At 43.1% G+C, this 24,909-nt stretch overlaps 1 protein-coding gene across 4 annotated transcripts in view; it reads right to left on the reverse strand.

Moving 5' to 3' along the window:
- Positions 1 to 265: 265 nt before the first annotated feature.
- The window catches only part of LOC110985554 (uncharacterized), a 63,065-nt gene continuing 38,421 nt past the window's right edge, over positions 266 to 24,909 (reverse strand). For all 4 annotated transcript variants that reach the window (XM_022246665.2, XM_087133954.1, XM_022246673.2 and 1 more), the window contains exons 3-7: positions 17,392 to 17,520; positions 11,726 to 12,328; positions 9,149 to 10,993; positions 6,600 to 8,433; positions 266 to 5,872 (exon numbers count right to left, since the gene is read on the reverse strand). In XM_022246665.2, the coding sequence (XP_022102357.2) occupies positions 6,625 to 8,433; positions 9,149 to 10,993; positions 11,726 to 12,328; positions 17,392 to 17,520 (4,386 nt within the window). In that variant the 3' untranslated portion in view covers positions 266 to 5,872; positions 6,600 to 6,624. The remainder of the gene's footprint in view (positions 5,873 to 6,599; positions 8,434 to 9,148; positions 10,994 to 11,725; positions 12,329 to 17,391; positions 17,521 to 24,909) is intronic.

A 24,909-nucleotide genomic window follows, 5' to 3' on the forward strand; every position in this document is an offset into this window, starting at 1 on the left:
CCTTAAACAGGGGTGCGAGTAGCCACTTAAAATTGAAGCTGAAAACAGCTAACATAAAGCTAACAAGTAAAAAGTCCCCTTACTTTTGTACAGACCAGGCGCACAATAAAGCTGGAGTCAGGGTCAACATCTTAACAAAAAAGCTGAAATCAGCTAAACAGCTGAATTCTCAAACCCCTGCTTTAAATATATATGCATGCAGCAAACACAAACATCATGAAGAAAAAAAAGACACAAATAAAAAAAGAGATCAATTTGTCAAGACTTGTCATTTTGAATGTTGCATATTTATTTATACAACAAAGGCACATTTAATAAAAAATATGACGCGTGAAATGACCACACTGCTAGTCTTGGTTGGTTAATTTGGTACAAGCTAGGCTATAACTTGAGTAGCCTGGAAAAAAACCCACTACAGACAGCATCTACAAGAAATAAAAATGGAAAACACTGCAATTACACTAACAATTTTACTTTGGCCTCTAAACTATGCTTCATTTGCATAAACTCATTCATGCCAGCCTGAGTTTTTCCCTGTCCAGAAAAACGTCACAGTTTATACATCATCAAAAATATAAAAAGGAGTGGGTTGGTGCCTCCGTTGACGACCCGCTTCATGCCACTTTGAAAAGTTCCAAACAGGGAACAAGACCAAGATAAGCTCTATACACTACCAGTGGTGTACATTTTATAGGGCTGCACCTCCTAACTGAGCAGCATATGATAGACATGATTGGCAAAGATTAACTACATGTGTTCACGCTAACAATAGGTGTTGTGAAACCTTTCTCTAAAATTACTTCCATCAGATAACATCTTCCTGAATTATTTACGCTGTCGAGAAAAAGGGACCAAAATATTGATGATTCAAAATTTGATTTGGGGATCTGCGATGAGTTGGTGTGACGGCAGCTGCTCTTGTGGGGGAAAAAGTTAAACGAACACACTTAAACTAAACAAACTAAAACATCATAGCAGAATAGCCAATTACAAAAGTCAATGATGACACAATAGTTCACAAATACATCATCAACTGCGAGGCTTATGTCAGCCTGGTCTCCCGTGAGCCAGTTCAGTACATTTCGATAGCGCATGCCCACAATGAACTGCGTCTGAGGTCACCCAAGAACATCAGCACATGCGCACAAAGTTTGCTCTATCCGTGCGGTTATTCGCCACCTTGTGCGCATGCTTTAGGCAGGAATAACACAGCCGTTTTGAAGCACTTGTACCGGCTCCTCACTGACCCTTAAAACGTCAAGAGGTCAAACAATTCAACAGTGCAGCAGAGATGGGCTTTAAGACACACAACTCTGATCAGATGATCTTGTTTATTTCCCATATAATCATGCCAATCACAAAACTGACATCCCACTTGCATACAAGCTGAGAGAATCCCTGAAGATGACACCACACCGTTTAACGTTTGGAAAAAAAACAGACACTTCAAATGACATATAGCGAATCACTGGCTCTTTCGGAGGCTCCTGATAGTTGACGTCAAGCAAAAGATTCAAGCTTCAAACTTTTTTTTTTAACAGTTCTTGCAGCTACTTTTTCCATTTTTATCAAAAAATATTAGGTATCTATCATCATCAATGCCTGCATTTTTTTTTTCAAATTTCAATTTAAATATATACACAAATCTTTGTCTTCATTTTAAAACATTTAATGTACCTGTGGCTTGTCCAATCAGCAATGAACATACATGACATGCAATTCATGAATAGGTCAAATTAATCATAAAAATATTTCCACTCTTTCTGGATTTTTCATCAGACTTTTTTAAATACAAAAAAGCAGCTTTCAGAGAGCTAATGCCCGCTTTTTTCTTTGAGGAAAATTAAAACATTTATACAAGTATATATATCTTTCACAGGCTTTCAAAGTTTCTGTAAGATATTTACAATAATTCATATGTACAAATTTAAGAGTGGTACCTACTAAATATTAGCAAGATCTATACCATTGAGTAGTGAGACATGGGTACAATCAAAGGAAGCATTTCTTTAAAAAGAAATATAAGACAATACATGTTTTGGCAGAGTGTTAGTTAAAATTCAATTTTTATACAATTTATCAGAACTTTCCGATTAGCCTAATAACATTTAAGGAAGTTGGGAATAACACAAATGTTAAATACATGTACCAAGATCTATAAAAAGTAATATAAAATCTTCCGTAGCCATGGGATCAGATGCTGTTGAAATCCTTGGACCAACTGCCTCCTTTTGGACAAAGTTGTGTTTTGCACCAACCAATAAAAAAGGTACCCCAAATGTGTCTTGAATGACTGGCTAGACAACTGCTTTATGTTGACGGAATCCAACCATCATCTGCACAAAAGATTCTGGTTGCAATGAAATTCAACTTTTTCCCAGATGAAGCGACGTAATTTGGCTGTCATTTTTTTTTTCCTTTTTGCTTTACATTAGTTGGGGGTCAGCTTTCACAACTGCACAATGCCTAACAGCGAGTAGTGTCGACGCAGCCTCCAGAAGAATTACAAAAAAAAAGGAGTTTAACTCACAATTGATAAAAACACAGCTGCTTTTTCCTGAAACAGAGAATTCAACCGTTTCTTTCCCAAGTAGAAGTCAAGTTTTTCAACTACTTAGGACACTTTCCAACTATCAACAACACTTACTTTCACAACTTGTTATCTGGTGAGGTCTCAAGGGCAGATCCAGGACAAAATTTTTCCAGGAGGGCCTATTTTTTTGGAGGGGGGAGGGGACGATCTACAATATGCTCAATGTTTCATAAGGGGTGAGGCTACATTTTGGGGCTTTTGACCTGCTTTTGGAAGGGAAATGTGTGAGAACAGAGAAGTTGCCTTCCATTATCCCCACCCCCCAAAAAAAGAAATGACCCCACTGTGCCCACCCAGATCCATCCTTGTGTTGCCTCCTTTGTCTATTTCGGCAAATTCAGAATATAACATCAACAGGCCTATTTTAACTCCTTCACGAATTTCTTAGAGTGACTCATTACAATCACTATTTATGAAAAAAAAGTCAAAAAATTGCTTACACGTTTCCACCAAAGAACAAGGAAGAACGATTAAAAATAACACAAACCAATAATTCTTATATCCTTTCTCCCAAAACTATAATTCTCGTAATTCTCTATAAAAACATCACAGCAGAGTTATTAGCTTCAGATCAGCAGCTCTGAATGTTAAAGGTAGGTCGGGTTGTTTGGTTATTTACAAATAATTCCTTAATTCCTGGTCCAGCTTTAAAAAAATAACAGGTTGGCAACAGTATTTCAGAGTAAATATGATGATTCTGACCCGAACAAAAATCAAACTTTAATATAATGCAGCAGAAATGCAGCTTAAAATGTTTTCAAAACAAGATAAAATTCCTGGCATTACACTAAAAAACACCAGTAACACCGGGGAAAATGAAGAGAGACAGAAACCCACTGAAAAGCATGTTTGGGATTACCGACGCTGTACACACTGATTTTCAGATTGTGTTCAGAGGATAAAGTCTACAAGGTGGTTGTTCCGCGCTTGTGCTGATACTAATCCCCATCAAGAACTATTCCAATCATAAGCAGTGTTAAAGGTTGAGTCCATCATTTGCCATGAGTGTGTTATGTTCGTTTGAGGCAACAAAAATGCTCAAATCTAATGTAAGGTGCTGAAACACCAACCTGATGACATATCAGCTCAGTGAATGCTTTATATTCCAATAAAAACAACATTCGTTTCAAATCAAAAGTTGCCAGGTCACGTTTTGAATTGTGCCACAATTCAGCGTTCGGAACCGTTCTCGTTCGGCCAACTGCAGCATCAGGATTGTGCAAACTGAGCTAATTAAAGAAACCGCATGTGTGTGCATGGTGTCAACACATGCCAATGCTTCATCAAATTAAGAACAAACTACTAATGGCAATTTCCAAAAATGCATCTTCAGACACATCGTTGGACATAACCTTCTTTCACTGTTTTCTTAAAAATGACAGCTTGCCAGAAGGAATAATTTCCCACAGAGTTTAGTCCCATAACCACGTTTAAACCAAGTACGCTTTTCAACATTAATTGTCAGTTAATTTTTGGATAAATGCAAATGACAGACTGTACCTTTAGCAGCACATTGAATGAGCGCGTCTTATTCAACTCTCCGATTAAAATCATAACATTTTACTGTTTTGACAGTAAAAAGGGAGAAAAATAAACTTATTAAAAAGCGCCCAATATGCTAACACTGATAAACTATAAGCAAGGGCCCTAGTGTTACACACGGTGTTAGAATAAAACTTTCTGTGTACTATTATAGCATGGTATAGGGTTGTATATTATCCCAATTTTCTGTACCCTTGAGGCACTTTGCAACAACCACAACATGGGAACAATTCAAACACAAATATAATCTCTCATTTCTTGTTGTAAGGTTAGTAATTTCAATTCAATTTTATACATTAATTTACATATTAAAATATTTACATCATTTTTGGAATTAACAGTACCCTTTCATTTGATGATATATATCTTAAATTCGATTACATACATTAAAACAAAAATACAGGAGCTTAAACTATTCAAAGTTGGGTAAGGATTTTTAGTTTTGAGGGAGTTGGTTCAAAAATTAAATTTCGCGCAGGTCATCTCTTATTCAAAGTAGCAATTTGAGGATGTCCTTAAATTTGATTGAAGCGCTGTTGGTTGTCCAAAGAATGAATGCACCTTTCCACCGACACATGTCAAGGACGCATTGTGTCCACATGGTTGAGTTTATAAGAAAGTTGGCTGACAATGTACAGAACTGAAACCTCTGCCCCCAAAGTGTACATATGGAAAAGTGGCATCTGCCAAATGGAAACAGTGTATGGCTATCCCGCTGGCGAAAAAGGGGTTTCAGTAGACAAGATTTAGCAACGCAGCAAAAGACGACAATGGTAATGCTCCTGATTTTCACATACTTCTGTTCCCTCCCTTTCCACCAATGGCTGACCAAAACTATCAAAGAACAACTACGTCAACAAATCAATGCACTGTTTCCAAACGGTAACTGACCAGACAGAAACAATTAAACAGATGAAAAACAAAAGCAAAAAACGGAAAAAGAAAAAAATATCATCAGGCCAGCTTCTGAATAATAAAATGATACCTGAGCTTAAAAGCAAGGATGTGACTCTTCATTTTGAAGACATTCAAGAAACTGCAGGCCTGGTTTCAGCAGTTTGAAGTCTGGAAGCCCCTGAAATTTTGCAGCCTTCTTGCAAATTAAAAAACAAACATGACAAAACAATTACGAAGAAATAAGCCAAGCAATAAATGAATCTGTTGGGCAGGTAAGCAGGCCACACGTAAAGAAAGACATGCAAGAAATTGGCCTCATCCTCCACGGAGATGAAACGATAAATGAAGTTGATAGGTATCACCGAAGCAACCAGATGCCCCCGTCGGAAATCCTGCTTTGCATTATCCGTCATCCGTACCAAACGGGTCTCTATTCTTGAGCATGTGAACAGTTCCCATTCTGAGTTCTAACCATTCTGATTAGCCTCCCCCCAAAAAAATCTTCTTGCAGTCTGTGTCATCAGTCTGAAGGCTTCAAACACAAAATCTAGAGGGCGCTTCGCAGTCTCCTCACATCACAAGAGCAAGAGCAGCACACTTTCCTTGAAGTGCACCTGCGCACGGTCTACTTTATAACACTAGTGAAATATTCACCAATATGAGCGGGTTGCTCACAGGCAAACCCTGATTATCCAAATGACACTTTCCAAATCTGTAGTCGTGCACTAAGCCTGATGACTGGTCACCACTCCATTCTCTTCCTGCAAATTGAGGTCCGGAGTCCAGACATGTCCTCTCCTTGTACAACCCATGACTGCTGTCAGTTCAGAAAGCATTCAGCTGCATAGTGGAGTAAAAATGATCCAAGTGACAATCTCATCACTAAATTCATGTCTCTCATCAAGACAGACAACTAAAGCCACATAACAATCAGTGCTGTATTTGACTCCATCACAAGTCCTTGCAAGTCCCTGTATGTCCATCACAAGTCATTCAGTCTTAAGCCAATTCACAAGCTATTCATATGAGCCGTGACAGAAGCATTCTTTTGTCATTGTTCATCCTGTTACTTATGACTGACTGGCCTTGTGAAGGGACTTGTGACTGGTCTTGTGAAGGGACTTGTGACTGGCCTTGTGAAGGGACTTGTGACTGGCCTTGTGAAGGGACTTGTGACTGGTCTTGTGAAGGGACTTGTGACTGGACTTGTGATCGACCCGAATACAATACTGATAAATATGCAAGTCAAACAATGGTACATGTATCTGTTATATTTTTTTCCAAAACAGAAAACAAACAAATATACAAGTCAGGAAAGAATAAATGTGATTATAATGACACCCCATGACTAAGACCACGGCAGCTCCGGTTTCACTCTGGTATTTCTTTTGTTGGCTGATCATAAAGCCATTCCAATGCACTACACTTCCCAGAGTTCCCAGACGACTGAGTTGCTGCTAGATTTTAATGTGTGATTTCAGTGAGCTGAGCACATTGCTGTAATGTGGCTCTATTCGGCGGGCTGCAAAGAGAAAAACCTGGAGAAAGTTTCAAGTAATCAACTTACCGGTCGATTTCTCTCAGCCGAAGCGTTACTTCTCTTCTTTGATGTGAAGTGCCGCAGGACTAACAGGCTCCGTGATTAGATCTGTCTTGTCGCTCCGATTATCGTTGCAGTCTGAGCCCGTTGGTACTCTGAAAGTCTGGCCGGTGCTGCCGCTTGAAGCAACAGTGTGGCCGGGTGGGCTATATTCTTCACCGTTTTCAGAAGCCTCCTCCGGTGTTTCGAGATAATTTTCCTGGACATCTGGGCTGGTTGCCGGTGCATCCAAGGCTTCTCTGGCTGACAGGTTAGTTCTCTGGCCCCCTGAGGATTCACTAGCACCACTGTGTGTGTCATGTCTTTGGCTCGTCCCCGACAGTGGCCTGTCTGAAACTATCCGTGGGGACGTGGGGAAACTTGCCATGGTGTCCACGTACCCACTGTCCCTGATTTGTAAACTCTTGGACGAGATGCCCCACATGGTCCTGCCGATCCCACTTGGGGCCACGGTTACTACCCTACTGCGAACGGGGCTAGGGTGAGGTACAACCAGGCTCGCCTCAAGAAGTCTGGCCTGCTCCTCTGCTTCCTTGTGCCACTGTTGCTCACGATTGTTCTCTACAGCTCTCTGGCAATATTCTACCTCTTGGAGAGAGTCTGGGGGTTCAATCTTGATGTGCACCTGCTGAGGAGACCTCACAGGTGAAGGATCCTTCCGACCAGAGTACTCCCTTGGAGACTCCAGAGCATTGTGCCTGTGTCTTGCTTTTGGTGATTCTCGAACGCTCGGAGAAATCCTGCTAGGAGATCCAACATTTACCTTGGGAGAGCCCACACTGACACTGAGTAAGTCCATGTGGGGGAATTCCCGACCAGGAGAAGTTCTTGTCTCTGAGGCAGATGCTGGACCTGAGCCCGGCGGCAGAAAGGGTGAAAGCACTGGAACAGTCTTGGATGAAACGAGCGCCTGAGGTAATGGAATGGTAGGCCTAATGGATATTGTGCCTCCTTGGAAGTTTAGAGATTGGGGCTTGGTTAAAATTGGGGAGGTTATGACACCAGGGGGCGGGCGGGTTAATTCAGTGGTTGGGTAGGACAAAGCTTTTGATACGTTAGGAGATGTTGAGGAGCTGCTGGATAAGACAATGCTTGGAATGATGGGACTGGATTTGGAGCTGGAGGGGTTGTCTGGCTGGGTCCTAGCTACTGATAATAAGGAGGGGTCAGGTGGAGGGCGCCCGGTCGGCAGCTTGGAGGAGCTTGAAGACTGTAGGCCCTTAGAGGGATTCAACGTTGGCATCATGGCTGTCGTGGGGACCGGCATGCCGTGCAGCCGCATCAGATCAAAGAAGGTGTGCGGCACTGGAGGCTGGGGGCACTTCTTAATGCTGGGAGATGCCACAATGAGGCCAGGTGCGGTTGATGGCTGCTGACTGGACATCAGGTCCAGTGGAGTTTTCTTGGGCGTGATGCCAGCCTGAGGACCCAGCTTCCTGCTGGAGAGGAAGGGATGCAGGCTCCCGTTCCCTTCGGTAGACATGATGGACGGCCTGCTGTAACCAGACAGGTCCAATGGACTTGACTCCTCCGCAGAGCTCTCCCTCCGGGGTTCCTTCAGCTCGAAGGGAAAATATGGTGCGGGATGGAACGTCCGCCCGCTGAGATCAAGGGGTACTGTGTTTTCAGTCACTGTTCCAAAACTGCCGAAGCTGGAAGACACCACAAACTTGGCTTGGCTAGGCCTTGGTGGGGTGGTCTCCACAGGAATGCCACGCTCTGGCATGACATTTAAGAGGTTATTCTGCCAAAGGGGAACAGGTACCTGACTAGTAGGATCTGTGATCCTGGCCCATGGAACCTGTTAAATACATGTGTACAAAAGAAGGAAAATTGAAGAAATTTCGAGCATACTGCAAACCTACACATTAAAGACAGCTGCCTTATTGACTTCTTGAGGATTTCAGCCACATTTCTGCCAAATAATTCAAAAGCACTCAGAAAAACTGGGATAAATTTCCTTTGGTCTGTTAATGTAACACTGTGAGAAATACCCCAATGTATTACTCTATTTAGTTTATATGAGAATTCACTGAACTTAATGAAATCAAATCTCCCTTAGAAATTTTGGGTAAAAGCATTTCCCTCTTGACTGGTAGACAGTATATTGGAAATGAAAGCTGACACCGTAAGAGGGAATGGGAAATCTTGTGAAAAGAATTCCTTTTCACATTCAAACTTCACAAGGCTTAAAATGTTTCAGCAATCCCATAAAAAAGCATAAACATGCTTGCCCACGTGTGGAAAAAAAAATAGAAAAATGTTTTCTGACTTGTGTGACAAGCTATGAAAAATGCCTCATACCGAGTTTCCCACAAATAGAAAAAGTGGTTTCAAATACATGTATTTCCTATTCCCTGATTAACAGTCATTACAATGTGTACTCTTCCTTTCTGAACCTCTTAACATGTTATTTTCTTCTCACAGCTCATCAAACAAAGCTGAACATATGCGGTCTCTGATACAGTGAACAGACCACTAAAGGATCTTGAAAGCAGTGTGGTGCATATTCTTACCTCTCTCGGTATCCTTGTAGGAGGCGGGGATGCAGCATCAGGATCAGTGTCTGCGGACTGAGTCTCAACGGAGGACTGTGAGCCAATCTCGTCCCTGTCATCAGCCTCATTGGCCTGCCGGGTCATGGCCTCCAGCATGCTGCCCTTCCCGTGGCTCTCCATGTGGCGCTGGGCGGCGATGTGCTGCTCCATCCCACACTTGGTGTTGCAGACAAAGTCGCAGTCCGGGCACTGCAGCAGCATGATCTCCCGGCCCGAGCAGCGACAGCAGAAGGCAGTGAACAGCTTGCCATACATCCCTGGCAGTTCGCGGGACACTGGCTCCTGGGGGTACAAGGGCTCCCTGGAATTGTTCTTGAGTTTGACAGACGTGGACCCCGCACAGTTCGTCCCAACTATTACAATTGGTGGCTTGGATTTGTCTTCGTGGGTCGGGTCTGCTCTGGGGGAGTCTGTATTCCTCTCTAATACTCGGGATCTCTTCAAGCCTTTCCGATATTTCAGGGTTGATAAATCTTGGGTGTGGCTGTCCAGAACGAGTCCAGCATTTGTCTTTGATGGTTCTGGGAGGGTGCGAGACCTAATGCCTGACGAGGCTGGGTCTAAGGTCGCAACTGAGACAATTGGGCTGGAGGACTCTTGGGTCATGGGCTGCTGAATCAGCAATGGCACTGGGGAGCAGCCGTGCGGTAAGATGTTCAATGCCTCACTGGTGGGGACACCTAGAGGGGGCCAGCTTGGGATGATGGGTAAAAGCTGACCTTCGGGACCCATCACCACCCCTGCATTTGATGGGATCATGGGAACCTGCCCTGCTAGGTGTGGAAGGCTTCCTGGCATCGCAACATGAGGTATGTGTATGCTGGTGGGAGAGTGAGGTATGGGAATACTATTGGTGGGGTTGGGCATTGGAAGAGAGTCTTTCTCAGGGGGCCTACTTGTTGGGGAGGGCACAGGTGTACTGTCGGTGCTATGCTCAGAGGGGGCCCTCTCAAATCCTCTTCCTAACTGAAGCAGTGCTTTGATGGTTGCATCATCCTGCTCTCGTCCTGGTGGCAGGGACAACTTCTCTGAAGAGGAGGAATCCCTGCCACCAGGAGTTGAGGGATTGGAACTGTAGGGGCTGGGGACTTGTAAAGAGGCAGATGGTAAGAGTTTCTTGGAAGAATCGGGCTCCCGGGCATCCGGGGCGGCTGGGGAGGCCGGATGCTGGTGGATCATGGATGGACTCGGTGGCAAAGAGCGACTCATCTTGAGGCCAGCATCTGAGGGGTGCCTGGGGCTTGGTGGAGCACTGTGCATTATGATGGCTGGCGACATTGGCTGGGGGCTGCCCATCGGCAGACTCGGGGCCGGTGAGCCCGGCATGGACATCTGACCGGGGGAACTTGGGGGTGCCAACGGCGACTGAACAGGTGTGGACCGCTGCGAAGACGATGACTTGGAGCGTGACCTCGGCGGGTAGAGTCTTATCCCCACCGCTTTCTGCGGTCCCGTGGGTGCAGGTGGCCTGGGCCGAGTCTGCCTCCGCGGTGGTGGAACGTAGACTGTCCTCGGCGCCAGCGTGGGGTTGCAGGCTAACGGAAACTTTGGTACAGGTTTCAACGACGTGGAACCAGACATGGCCACTTTCTTACACTTCATACAAATGGACAATATTGCACTTTCTTGCTGAGAGGCATCCTTGCTCGAATTCGGAGGAATGGGGCTCTGACACATGAAGCATCGTCCAGCCGAGACGTTGTTCCTGTAGCTGTCAATGTCTGGCTTCTTGAATGGATGTGGACTCTTATTATCCAGGCTCCTCTTGCTATCTGGGGAGTTCCCTGGATCGCTCGAAGGTACCTTTAAAAGCATTGGGGGAAACAAGGTGAAACATCCATGATTCAACAACTTCTACATGAGTACACTAAACTGCAACCCTCGCCTGAAAAAATCTTTTGATTTTCCCCCTTGACTTTTCAACTTAAAAACAATCAATAAGCAATGATACCAAAAAAAAGCTTCTGCAAAAAGGCCGACATTATGAATAAAATTTGGGTCATTTTCCAATACTCAACTTCGTCTCCGTCTCAGGCTTCGTCCCCGAAATCAATCCCCGATTGTGGACCTGAGGCGTTTAGATAAAATTGGATTTCTGTAATTTTTGGCTCTGTTGCATCTTATTTGATGTTTTGTGGCACTATTAGACTAAATATTGCGCTTCCAGCTTCAAACTCAGGTAGTAAAAAAACAGCTGAAGCCTGAGACGGAGCCGCAGTTGAGTATTGGAAAACGGCCATGGAATAGAATTGAAATGCTTCCATAACTTTTACTTCTTCTGAGGGCACGAAGTGAGATTTGGAGTAATAATGTTCCATTCCTACTAATTTCTTCAATATGTGTTGAGATGAATCTTTTGTAGAGTTTGTTTTTGATATTTGTGCATTTAAAGTCTAGCAAAATGTGCACCAATCAGAACTGACATTCGATCTCACGGAATCTTACACCCAAATGGACCAATCAAGGTAGGCTTTTAACAAAACCTCTCCAGGCCTTTCAGAGAGTGACCTAAGTTTGCAGAACATGTCAACGCACCTGCAGCAATTTGTTCGGAGAATCTTCTGGTTTAGAGTGAGAGCTCTCAGCACTATCGGCAGAGTGTGGGCTGACGGGCATTCTGTCCTTTTTGCCATCAGAAGTCTCTTCAGATTTGCTTCGCTCCTTTGCTGCAGACGACTCGTTCGCATTGGCCTGATCGAGTGAGGCACCAGAGCTGACAGGTGACGGCACCCGCAGAGGTAGTTTTGGTGGAGTAACATCAAAGTCTAGTATTATAGGCTGTATATGCTTGGCCGGTAGTTTAGTCCGGTCAGCTATGAGTCCATTGCGGGAAGAGGAGAGTTCAATCATAGCACCTTCTTTTCGAGGCTTCTTGCCGACCCTCTCTGCCCCGTAGCCCATTTTGTGGAGCCCGCCAACCTGTAGGTCGGTGCTGGGGCGCTTGCGGGCCCGGGAGGGGGCTAGATTGCGGCTGAGGTTGACCGTGAGCTGGCCCGAGGGGAACAGCATGCCCCGCGGGGGCATGGGGAGGGGCTGAGGCAGCATAAGCATCGGTCGCCACGGGGGCTCCACCAGGCCATCGCTGGGGGCCACGGAAACGGCTGGTGCTGAGGTTTGGTTGTTTGCATCCCGGATCAGCTGCAGAAAAGTCAAGGAACCACACATTACAATGATCAGACTCTTCATTAAAAGTACAGGTCAAATGGCAGGAGTGACGTTGGTGAAAAATGAAATATCTATGAAATGATCACCAGAGATTTGGGGGGGCCCACAGCATCAAAGGGTCTTTTGTATACATTTGGATTTTGTCAAAAGGCACCCATTGAATCACCCATTTCTTGTGTTCTACATCAACTTTCATCAAAAACACCTCACTGGTATACTCAGGACTTTCCGGATTTAAGAGAGATTGCTTGAAAAAAATCCTGAAATCAAGAAAATCTTGACATCAGGAAAAGTTCTGACAAATCTCGCCCCTGAAATGATCAGTAGCTAGGACACAAAGACCTACCAAGCAACTTTAAGGCCAGTTTATACATCAACTAAACTTGAAAGCAAAGTGAATTTGAATTCACAACACATCTGCAGTGAAATTCACTTAAGAGGACAAGTCTTGAAACTTTTAACATATTGGCAGTACAGGTACTCGTACGTGTACTTTTGATCTGACATCTTAGTTGCGCATTCGTGTTGGCTTTCACACCAAGTACCCCGGTATTATTTAACAATCCTTTGGGCTTCAACACAGATATATTGTGCTTATCCAATGACATACTCCAGCCAAAACAGTGCTGCTGTGAGGATCTCCATTGTTTTAAGGGTTTGATATGATACGAAGCCTAGTCTCCAGACTTGCCTGTGTCAGGTAAATTTTTCGGTAGTCAACAATTTTAGATGTTGAACACCTTCAGGAAAGAGGTCTGAGGTTTGGCAACACACCCGGGAAAAAGGATCGCCAAGAATTTGTATTCTTGAAGGGCAAAGTTCAACTAAACCCTCAAAATTGGCTCATCATGCCCTACGCAAGTTTGTAAGTAACAGAAATAAGGTCAACAGTGAAAGTGGCAATGTTTGAACTTTTAGGAACACGTCCACTCTGGACTGATACTTCCAAACCCAACTGGCAAATTTAAACCCAATTTGACACTTCAAGATGTTCTCTCTACACACCAAGCCAAACGGTTTCGTCTGACAAAACCTGCCGATATATTCCTGGATTGAACCACCTCAAGTAACTGAACGCGCAATGGGTAGGAACGACACTGATGTACTACTGCGCCCAAACACAATGTACATGTACATACATATACATGTACAGCCCAACAGGAGAAGAATACATGAACGTGGATATCCCAGCTTTGAGAAGGATTCATCTGTTGGCATTGAGAGTAATCTCATTTCCTGCAAAATGAATTGGCTCTGGAAGGGCACATTGTTCGGTCGTCTGTTCACCGGCAAGCACTATTGGTGCAACTAGTCATCTCCATATCCACTGACTTAAAGATCAAAAAGCTGTCCCCTCCCACTCAAATGAACCCGACTTGTTCTGGTGACGTGTGCTGAAGGACGGAAACTCCACAAATTGGGGCAGTTCAAAGAAAACTGAATGCATCTTTGTTTTTGCCACTAGATGGTCTGTTAATGCAATAAAATCGCATGCAAACTTGCTGAAGGGCTTGCTGTCCAGATCTGAAATGATGAAATACATGTAATTATGCGCACATTCTGATGGTCTCTTCGGTATATGCACAGTGTATACATGTACATGAATGTCATGACATTTCGTAATGTTCATGCTATGGGCCCCGAGCTGGACCAAGAGAGGGTGCTATTTCCTTAGCAACCGGGATTCCTTTGGTACTAACTGCACGTTGCTAGTTCATGAACAACTACATGTACATGTAGGACATGCAAGTGTTGCAGCATCACTACCAGCAAAATGAATACTCCCGACCAACGCGGCTCTTTTCAACCGATGAGGGGGTGCTTCTGCTCGAGGCAGATAGGTTCACTGAGGAATATGGCATGTACCGTACATGTGTACACATGCCCTGTGATTTTTGACAGAATGTGCACAAGACTGGCTATAAGCACTGACAGCAGGCAGGTGTATGAAACGTCGGTTGGCAACACTATTTCAATTGAAAATCAGGGCAATTGAATGTTCCACTTTTACAATGCGCAGCAAAATCGTTTGTCTAAAACAGCCCAAAGGGAACATTTAAAAACCTTTAGCTGAAGCGCACAAAGTTCACATTCGCCCAAATTGATCGGTGTACAGGCATTTGTTACATTTAGCTGGGGCAGTTTCCAGACTTTTGGCTCGAACCTGAGAAATTCTAGCCAGCCGTATTAATCCCTCCATGGCGTTTTCTCTGAAATCCAAGTTCAAGTCGGACCCGACTGTCAATACCTCCCTCACAAAAGCTCCATTTTTTTTTTTTTAATCTTCACAGAACTTCAGCGATACTTGTCGAAAAACATTCAGTGCACAAACGCTGCTGAAGTACCCTGTGAACTCGTATGACACATACAAATGTTCACACTATCGGTGCATGCAACACAATGAGCTAAAGATATATGGACTGAATGTTGATAAAAGGCCCATTTGCACAAGTGCCTGCGGGTCCAAAAGTTACACTCATTCCCTAATGCCCTGTCTGTCTGTATGCTGAGGATTGGCTGATGGCAAACAAAAGGAAATGTTCCCTTGAACCAGACCACAAACGCCGTACATGTAAGGTTATAGTTTAGTCACTTCTGGATCACACTAAAAAGTGGCAAGTGCCACTTCATACAATCCTTGCCAATAATGACCCAATGTTTCCTGAAATTTGGTTTTCTAGTCGGGGAAAGGATGTCAAAGTTTCTGTTTCTGTGGTTTGAACCACACCCCTCATTCTCAAAACAGGTCACTTATATAACATGTATACCCCAGTTCGTGCTAATGTTGAAGTGTCTTGGAAAAATGCGGCAGGTCATAGAGAGTGTTTGTGAAAACATGTAAATGATTTTTCTTGGAAAAAAAAATCTCAACCAAAAAGCAAAACTTGTTCTCTTTTTCTCTATTTGCTAAGCAAACATACAGCTTACTGGTATGCAAGCATATTTAACTGGTGTTTTGCTGTACACCAGCATGCTGTGTGTTCTTGTGCAACCATACAATGTACTCTGTGAACTTACCGAAAAAACTTTGGTGGCTAGTTGACATGTACATGTACATACATGTACTGTGATGGGATGTATCCTCTTACATGTAATACAGGTACCTTGTTTGCTATAAATGCATATTATCTGAGGTCCAATTAGCAAGCTTTCCAGGGTTGGTTACCTTGTTCCGAGTCAATACAGATGGCAATCCTCCCCCCCTTCCCCGTGCAGAGATTCCACACAGGGCATGTTTGTTTCATGCAGATCCGGATTGCGATCAGTGATCCCACACTGGTTCACTGACACCAGAACTGACCCCTAGGGATGGAGCGAACCAGCTCTGGGATCACTGATCGCGATCCAGATCTGTGTGAAACAAACAGACCCAAAGCGTTTATGAGTTAAAGTGGCTTCAATATTGAGCTACGGTCTGGACGCACTGTTACAGGTAGGTCAACCCACACATGAAAGCATCCAACATGTTGGAATTTGCTCAATCGATATTTACAGTGTAGACAACTTCAAACACTCAGTCAAAGAAATTTGCAAAATATTAGGTCAATTTTTTTTCTATGATCAGATAAGGGACAGATTGCTGGTAGCAACAAATGTGCACACCGACACACATCCACACGCAACAACCACACATGACATTCACAATCAAACCCTTGAATACACACATGTACTGTAACAGTAGTAAGTACATGTACAACGTGTACTACTAGTGCATGTAAGGTCAAGTAAAAATTAAACATGTCGGCCATTTTGGTTTTCATTTTTGCTTTTTTATTTTCTAGATTGCAGCCACTTTTTGATATTTTCTGGTGGGGACCACTAGTGTTCCAATGTTCAAAAATACCAAAAAAAACCAAAACAAGTGACGGGCTGGACAAGAAAATTGAACACATTTGAAGACAAGTGGTTTACATCTTTTTTTTGGGGGGGGTGCTTGTTTGTTTATCTGTTTTATTTAATTTGCATAACAGTTTCAGAAACAAAAAAAAAAGAACCACTGGTACCCTGGGCACTTGTGCAATGGTTGTTATAGTGAAGTTTTCATGGCCATGTGGAAACATATTCAGAGATAATAAATATGGTTGACTGCACCATGTGGAAAGCAATCAACAAAGGCTGATGTTAAAACTTCACGAGTAGTTTATTTTCAGATAGCCTGGTTTACAGATTTGCTTCATTCACCTCATTTTTACTGTGGAGTAATTTCAAAAATAAATCCAGGTGGCCGACAAGAAGAAAGCAGGTGGGTACACTCAACATTTTTTTTTTACTGTTTACACTGTACAAAGAGGCGGCTGTCACCAACCGGTGGTGTAGCCAAAAGAATGTCTTAGGAGCAAACACGACTGACTATTTTTTTACATGCACAGAATACATTAAAAGGTAACAAGGTCACTCGCTAATAGTTATCACTGAGTTCGTAAGTGTGGCAGGCGCTGTATGTTGTTAGCTAGACAATGAGGCTTATTGTCATGTGAAATAGCCATTAAATCAAAGCCATGGCATTAATGCTCACCGCTGGCGCCGTGTGGGGCTGTCCCTATTCTGTCAATGCAGTAACGAAGTGCCTATTCAGACATTCGATCACGGTTCCGTCTGCCCTGAGAGTACTATTAATGAACAGCGCCACCAAGTGTTAGATTGTCCCTTCCCTCCCACAAAAAAGAAACTTTCCTTGACATGCAGAGGTTAGACTTCCAGCATTCTGAATGATTTGTTGTATTTGATACGGGTGTTTTGTTTTATGCATTTGTTTTGGGGGAGTTGTGCTTTCATATTTATATTAATATTGTAAAATCTTATGTTTATGCATGTTGCATCTCCATCGTTAACACTGTTCATTACAATCTTATTGAAGGTGAGGTATTTTCTGTCATAGAACTTAAAGGATTTGCTGAATGGTTCAAATTCAAGATAACAATGGGATACCACTGATGACTGTCGGAACAATTTCCCAACTGGAGAGGTGCACACATTTATCTACGTCAGATCTACGCCGACCCCAGCGAGCTTTTACTTCTCACGCGAGCTCTTACCTGGTCGGCGGCAAATGCTTGTCCGTTCTCCGTTTCCTTCCATTCCTGGATGGCACGCTTCTTGACCGGTTTCAGCATCACTGGCGAGGGCTCTCTGCTGTCACCGTCGGACTGCACGGTCATCAATGACTGCAAGTAAGACACAAAAACAAGTTAAAAGAAGAGGCCTATACCACCAGCAATGAGGTCTTCAAGGAACCGTGCACGTTTCACAAATTCCTACAAGAGGATGCACATGTATTAGCTGGGCCTTCCTGCACCCGTAACACAGGAGTCTTTGCCAATTTTGTATACAGTGTCGGGTGACGTCTATCCTCATCCCCACAGTTCAGTGATTCTCATTTGGATAAGCATACATGCAGAGGCTCAAGGTTGAGCATGTATGGAGATTGAGTGTTAAGTAGACTCCTCGACTGGCCACTGATATCACCGGCCGTTGAGGGCCGGCGCTTTGCCAAGCATTGCAGTACATATCGCTCAGTGACACTGTCTCAGGGTTTCAAAAAGCAACAACCAAACGATATGTAGAATTTTAAAGCAAATGACCATCTATCAACATCTGGAGAGTCCAATTTTGTAAAGGACTGTGACAAAGGAATCTTGTTGTTTAACAAGTTGAAACTTTGGGCCCCAAAAATTCTCACGGTTGGCGTGACGTAACTATAGACTTTTAACACACGGCAAAGGGGCAAAGTTTAGCCTTTGTGCGATTCAATAATGTACAGAAGCTCCTGGACATCCGACAGCGAGAATACCGCCCCAGGGACAAGTTTGTTGTGGAATGATACTGTCTGCAACTGGCTTTAAGCATGCATTCCTCCAGTTCTTTCAAAATTTACCCGCAGGTTCTGGAGGATTTCAAAGGATTGAAGAAGTCACCTATTATGAGGCTTGAAACTCTTCAAATAAAACTTACAAAGAACATGCAACTAGGTTCCCACACAAAGTTGGATTATCGAAATTCTGCAAGGTTCCAAGTAAAACATAATATAAAGTTTATCTTACATATGTGTGCATGTGTATCTCAGCAGAGAAACTTGTGTACGTGTTATTATTGATAAATCTCTACGTAAAATGTTTATCCAATATTCAATCATTAAAATAACAGTTAAATATCTGAAGGACTTCCCACTGCTTTCAAAGAGAATTTCTGATTTACCTTCAAGATGAAGGACTGTAATTACATGTAGACGTGACGCAAACACCAAAAACTGTTTATGAAGGAACTTTTTCCGTGACAAAACGCCACAAGTAACTTCCTAACAGCACAAGAAAATCGAACATTTTGAGTGACCAAAAGTTTCCAAACCTGTCAATTTTTCCCCGGAGCTACTCAGTGATTGAGCTGCTTCTCTTGAGGAACTAGAAGGTCACTACATTGTATTCCCGTTCCCACGACACCGTGTCAAGGCAACGCTGAAGTCCGCACATGTCCACAGCTGAGCTATCACTTAACTTTGAGTGGGCGGGTTTTCCCAAGATCCTCAACTGACCAAGGGTATTCCCCCGCCCACGCACACATAACACTGAAATTTCCTTCCTCGTCAATCTCGCTGCTTATTTTTGGTGGCGGCACTCTGCTCACTTCCACGTGATCACACTCACTTTCTACTGCACTTACGGAAGGAGCTGACCAAAAAAGGGACCAAGAAACCTTACTGTGTCAATGCAATGCAATGCCATTTTTGGTTTGGTACAGTCCTTGTAAGTGTTCCAGTTTTAATTTCAGTTTCTGTTTAGCCATTTCAATTTGGACTTTAGTGCTTTTATTGACTTGTATGGTGCAAATTTTCAAATTCATGAACAAACTATGCTGTCATAGGCAAATAAATGCAGAAATGTTTAATATTTTGCTTTTTCCTTGTCTTTGGTGACTTACCGTTGTACAAGTACACCTCACTAACCCTTTCTCACAATTCTCTTCTTTCTTTCAGTTACATGCAGCACATTTTGGGTTCAAAATTTAAAAACAAGAAAACATTTATAGGAAACTGAACACTGTCTTGCCTGAATGACATCACAATGGAAGCGCCCTCAGTAGTCCAGAAAGGCATCAGCAGTTTTAGTGTTTTAAAAAGATGTCGACTGCGGGCATCTCACAATAGCCCTTTTTCACCCATGTGACTGGATTGCGCTACATGTAAACAATACCACCACTTGTGGACCGCCGTGACCACGGTGATTGCATATATTCCTACGGGCAGCTTCACCCACATACAAGCGCACGTGTGAACAATGCATGCTTGACAAGTTTTCATCTTGAATAAGTAGATTACCATCACAGCACTACGCACACATTACCATCACAACACATTGCGGGTCCAGCACGATTGTGACATCACAGGGAAAAGGTCTACAGTGCGCTGCCATGAGTTTGCAACGCAGTGACCACTGCACACAATGCGTGTTTGAATGGGTTGATACCTTTCGCGTATCGTGATTGGCCAATGCATTGTAAATTCTTGGTGGCGCACTTTTGTGAAACGCTCGTAGTAAGTTTCGTAGAAGAGTAAATTGCTTAAAAAGAAAAAATTGTCACATGGAGCCTTGATAATTACCTACCACATTTACCACAGTCAGGTTACAAATCTGTTTCCAATGTTATTTTATCCTATTGAATTTGAAATTCTTCCATAAACCAGTGGCATCTTCAAAGACCTGTGACCTGAGGCAGAACCCAAATACATGCATGTAGAAACACTGTAATACTCAAGCCGTACATGTACATTTTGTCCCCTGGATCAACAGAGCTGTCAATCGCATTCCGAAAGGGTTGGCTTTATTCCACCAAGCATTTGTAAAATCTCTTAATGCAGGTCGTGTTCATAACATCACAATGTAGGTTCCGTTCAAACATAAAATCTGCAGATTGATTTTCAATTTTGTTTGTTCAAAATACATTTACACATCCAGCCCTTAATATACCAGTACAAGTACCAAAATATACGTTCGTGTCTACAGGACTATCGTTTACTTTTTGAACTTGGAGATTTCAAACTCGAAGATGTTCATGATGCATGTACTGAGTACATGCAGTGTACTGTACGTGTGTATTATTTTTGACTGGCAAGATTGTGATTGTAGGTGAGATGCTGGACTACTGTACTAAGTGACAAAATGACAAACGCAGTGCCTTTTTCAAATTAACTTTCCATTCCGGTCTCAGATTTTTGCCGCTAAACGATCAGCAACCTCTTTCTCAAATCATCGCATTACCTTTGTACCACATACAGGAACATGTACCTTGGAATGGAAACGGATGGAGGATTTACATGCATTAGGGCAAGTGGTGGTACAAAGGATGCCATTTGCCTCACATGAAAAGTGCAAGAGAATTTGTACTAATTGTAAATTATCGTCAGTGGCCCACAACCGATGGACAAGCAATGACAACTACTAGTACATGGCCAAATGGCGGGGCTCTCAATATTCATTCACCACACGTGACTCATGCGCCATAAATGAAGCAATGACCTCAGTACAACATAATATCATGTTCACAGTGTACAATGTACATGTACATGTACATATCAACACCATACATGTAGGTATGAACACCTTGATCTCATTACCCAACTGGTACATGTATCTTGCAAGTGTGATAACATGTTTTTACCGGAGTACCGGTGCATCTAAGATGGCCACTCCTGGCTCCCAACCCCTTACACACTGAGCATGAGACTCGTGCATGCGTATTTCAGGTTGTTCTTGCAAGTCTCACACCCGCGTGGGTCTTCTTAAGTTGTGAAATTCACGTCAAGTTCACAAATAACCTTTCCAGACAAATATACCAGCGCACTTCGTGAATAATTTAACTTTCAGATTGAAAACAGATCGAAAAGAATCTGAAACTTTCAGTCCTGAAAAGGACAAAACCTTTTACTTTGTCTCGCTCCCCCCCCCAAAAAAAATGATCCTTCCTCCAGGTGCTTCACTCCCTCACCAATTCTCACTTGCAAGGTCCCCTTACCCAGAGTTGGCGCTAGCCAGCCCTCGACTATTGCTCATAACGCACCTGTCCGTGCATCCAGAGCGCTTAGCCACCAACTGTACTTGTTCTGCAGTTAGGAGGACAAACACTTGTCCTCACATTTTGTGGTGACCGAAAATGTTGTGGGGACAGAAAAAAGTCCCCACAACTCGGTCCTCATTTGCCAAACAAAAGAAATTGTCCCCTTAATGTGATGAACACCTGCCGAAACATACCGGTATTTACCTTGAACACATTTACCTTCCATAGTGCGGACATTCCTTTCCTTTCATACAGTTGAGAAAACTAGGGCAAATACTAATTTTTCTGGTATTGTGCATAGTTGTGCATACACTGTACACGTTGAAACTTAAGCTGCATACATGTATTTGCGTTTTTCCAAATTACATTTCCAACACCCAATTTCAAATTGATTGCTAAAAACATCCAAAAACTATGCGCACTAAAGATAGCAGTTTTAAAACTGGCCAAGTATTTTTCTGGATGTTAAGCTGCGACAAATTCATTTACGCACCCCTCAAAATCAAATGTCAACAACAAAAGCATAATTACGTATGTGTGAGTAATTCCCTGTTTCTGTCAAATTGAAAACTTCACACTAATTTACCGTTAGCACATGCATGAGAGCCACCCGGAAATTTTATAGTCTGATGAGGGTCATTCACCTGAGTGAAACTAATGAATTATAACAGAACGCATACATTTAATAGGCATGACTCAGTTTAAAAAAAAAGTTCAAAATAATTGCTCTTCTCAAAGGGTGACCAGGTGCATGTATTATGGATGTTCAAATGGTGGGCTCATTTTCAGCTAGCTTCAACCTGAACTCAGTGGGGATTCTGTGGAGCTAAGTCCAAAATGTGCTCTGGTTCACACATTTGACAGTAACTCTGGAGCTGGAGCTAAAGTAGAGCTTCAGGTACATCCATGGAAGAATGGTCTATCATCCTCTCTTATGGCTGCAAACATGCATGGACTGCATCGTATAAAGTGAATTGACTGACAGTTTACTTCTTAGAAACCTCTACATTTCCTCCTTGGAGTTGGACCCAGTCAGGGGAGGCACTGTTTTTGTGTTTTTGCGAGGTTTGCAAGGACTGGCTTTTCCTCTGTGACAAAAGAGACAAGCAGACTGTTTTTGAAAGTTAATTTACACGCAAAAACAAAAATAATTAAAGACAATTCAGGCATGCAAGTTCACCGGATGGCCTACAGATAGACCTCCGTGACACAAAAATAAGGCAAACATTGGTTGGTCATGTCAAGACTGGCAAGGCCTGCTGTGCTCCGAAGACAAAAAAACCGACAGGGCTAGGTCGCAAAAGAAACCCCAACTGAGCTGGAAGCAGAGCTAGCCCCACAAACTAGAACCAGGGCTGAATATAGTTTCAGAGCTACCTCTGGAGGTAAAGTGAGTTGCTCTCAAGTGGTATCTATTTCAGATGGAGCCAAGGTAGCCATCTCCAGAAACACTGACAATCCTCTGTCTGAACAACCCACAAGTTAAAAAAGATGGTTACACTAGTTAATCCTCTTTTACGGTTATTTATCATACATATCAGTAAACTAACATACATGTATGTACATATACCACATCTGTAGTAAATGTATGTACACAGGAGCTTAACAAGCTTGAGTCATCAAGTGCAGCAATGGTACAGTAATTGCCTTAACCCTGCATAATTTCCTTCTCGATTAGAATGTTGCATTTTTTTTCCATTAAAATATTGTGTGGTTTTTCTTTTTAAGTTCTTTTTAACCACTTTTGCTGGTGCTATTATATTAGGCTGAAAATTTTAATTTTTAAAAGGGCAAGTTACGGTGACCCACTTTTGATATACATACCACAACCAAATGCCAGAGATACTGATTGGAAGGAGTCATTTGAACAAAACATTGAATATATTGTATGACGTCTCTAACCACAACCTCTATTTTTCAACACTTCCAGGGTGCACCCATAAGAGGGACATTTGCTACAACAAGGGCTTGATGTCAGCCAACTTCAAGTTCAGCACACCGTCCATCTCCAAAAGAATTCTGGGACTTTCTAAAGCATGCGCAGGACAAATAGGGATTAGCTTTTTTTTTTCAGATGTCAGCCAGAGTTGAACAGCGGCAAGCTTGATGCTTGAACCTGTCAGCCGTGATTTGGTGCTTTGGGATTGGATACTGTGAGGGACAAAAACTGGCAGATGGGTCAGACCTGGGATGCAAAATAGCATGGCTTGCGTCATTCACAGAGGATGCCAGAAAATGTGTCAGAGTGCGACGCCAGTTATGACACCGGATTGGCTTGCCAAAAAAATGACTTGTGTCTTGGGACTTGACTTTGAAGAAATTCAGGAAAACTTGATTTGGGGACTTGTGGCTTGACTTGAACTTTTTAAAAAAAGGACTCTTGGCTTGACAAATGACTTTGTCACGTCACTGCTTTTTACCAGTGGTAAAGGTTTCTCATGGTGCAACCAACAGTCTCTCAATTAGCCAGAAATTGTAACACTTTGAAAGAAAAGGATCCTGACCCAAACAGCAACGCACCTCGAGCATAATGAACTTCAGATTGTTTGGATCATTCTGCTCACTGCGGATTCAAATCCAACCTGTGCAGAGTGCAGTCCTACTTGCCTCTCCTTGTACATAAGGCACTCGGTGGTTGTGACTAAAACCACATCCGGCACTGGACTTTTTCAGGAAGATCTCACCAAGACAATGGTATAATGAAAAATGAGCTGTCAATATAATGACTCATGCGGGTGCTTTGTGTGGCATTTCTACATTTACCCGCATGTCAGAATTTTCTTTCATCGTAAGACACGACGTCGATGTCCTTCATCATCTGGGAATGATGCACTGTCAAACTTCCGACCGATCGATAATGACATCGGCCATGACTGCGACTGAAAAATGGAGCAACGCACTGGAAACGTGCCACATATGCCAAAGAGAACACACGGCGTCCGTGTGCGGCATGCATGTACATGTAACCTCACACTCGCACAGGCCAGATGTACACTGCTTTACTGACTTGATCTTTCCACAGAGTACTTATCGCCTGGGGACAACTTACGCGTATCTGGTCGGTCTTCCTGGGCCGCAACTGGCCAGTAGAAGAGATCACTGGAGTCCGAAACAGCCAATAAGAGGACAATGTTCCAGGCTGTCTGCACTGGACTTACAAATGGGAAAAGTACCGGTCCCACCTTCTTGGTAAGCCTTAAAGAAAGAGAGTCCGGTGCGGATAGGGTTTAAGTCACAAAAGGTCATGACTGTAGCTCAAGTGCTTTGTATTGAAGCGATTTTTGTGCACAGTTTCTTCTAATAAGGAAAGAAACGAGGACTGGTCATGTACTTTTGACAGAATGTGGGAGGGAAAGGGGGGAGGATGCACACCAGGATTCAGGTTTTGTGCCAGCCAGGCTTGCGGGGGCTCAAGCCACCACAGGCATGATCTGTGGATGAGATTGACCAATGATAAAAATTGCTGAAAACAGCTGAAAAAATACAGAAAGAAGCTGAACTGTGAA

This window comes from Acanthaster planci, linkage group LG03, assembly GCF_054643075.1.
Source record: "Acanthaster planci isolate LZ-2023a linkage group LG03, COTS_SCS, whole genome shotgun sequence".
Classification (NCBI taxonomy): Eukaryota; Metazoa; Echinodermata; class Asteroidea; order Valvatida; family Acanthasteridae; genus Acanthaster; species Acanthaster planci.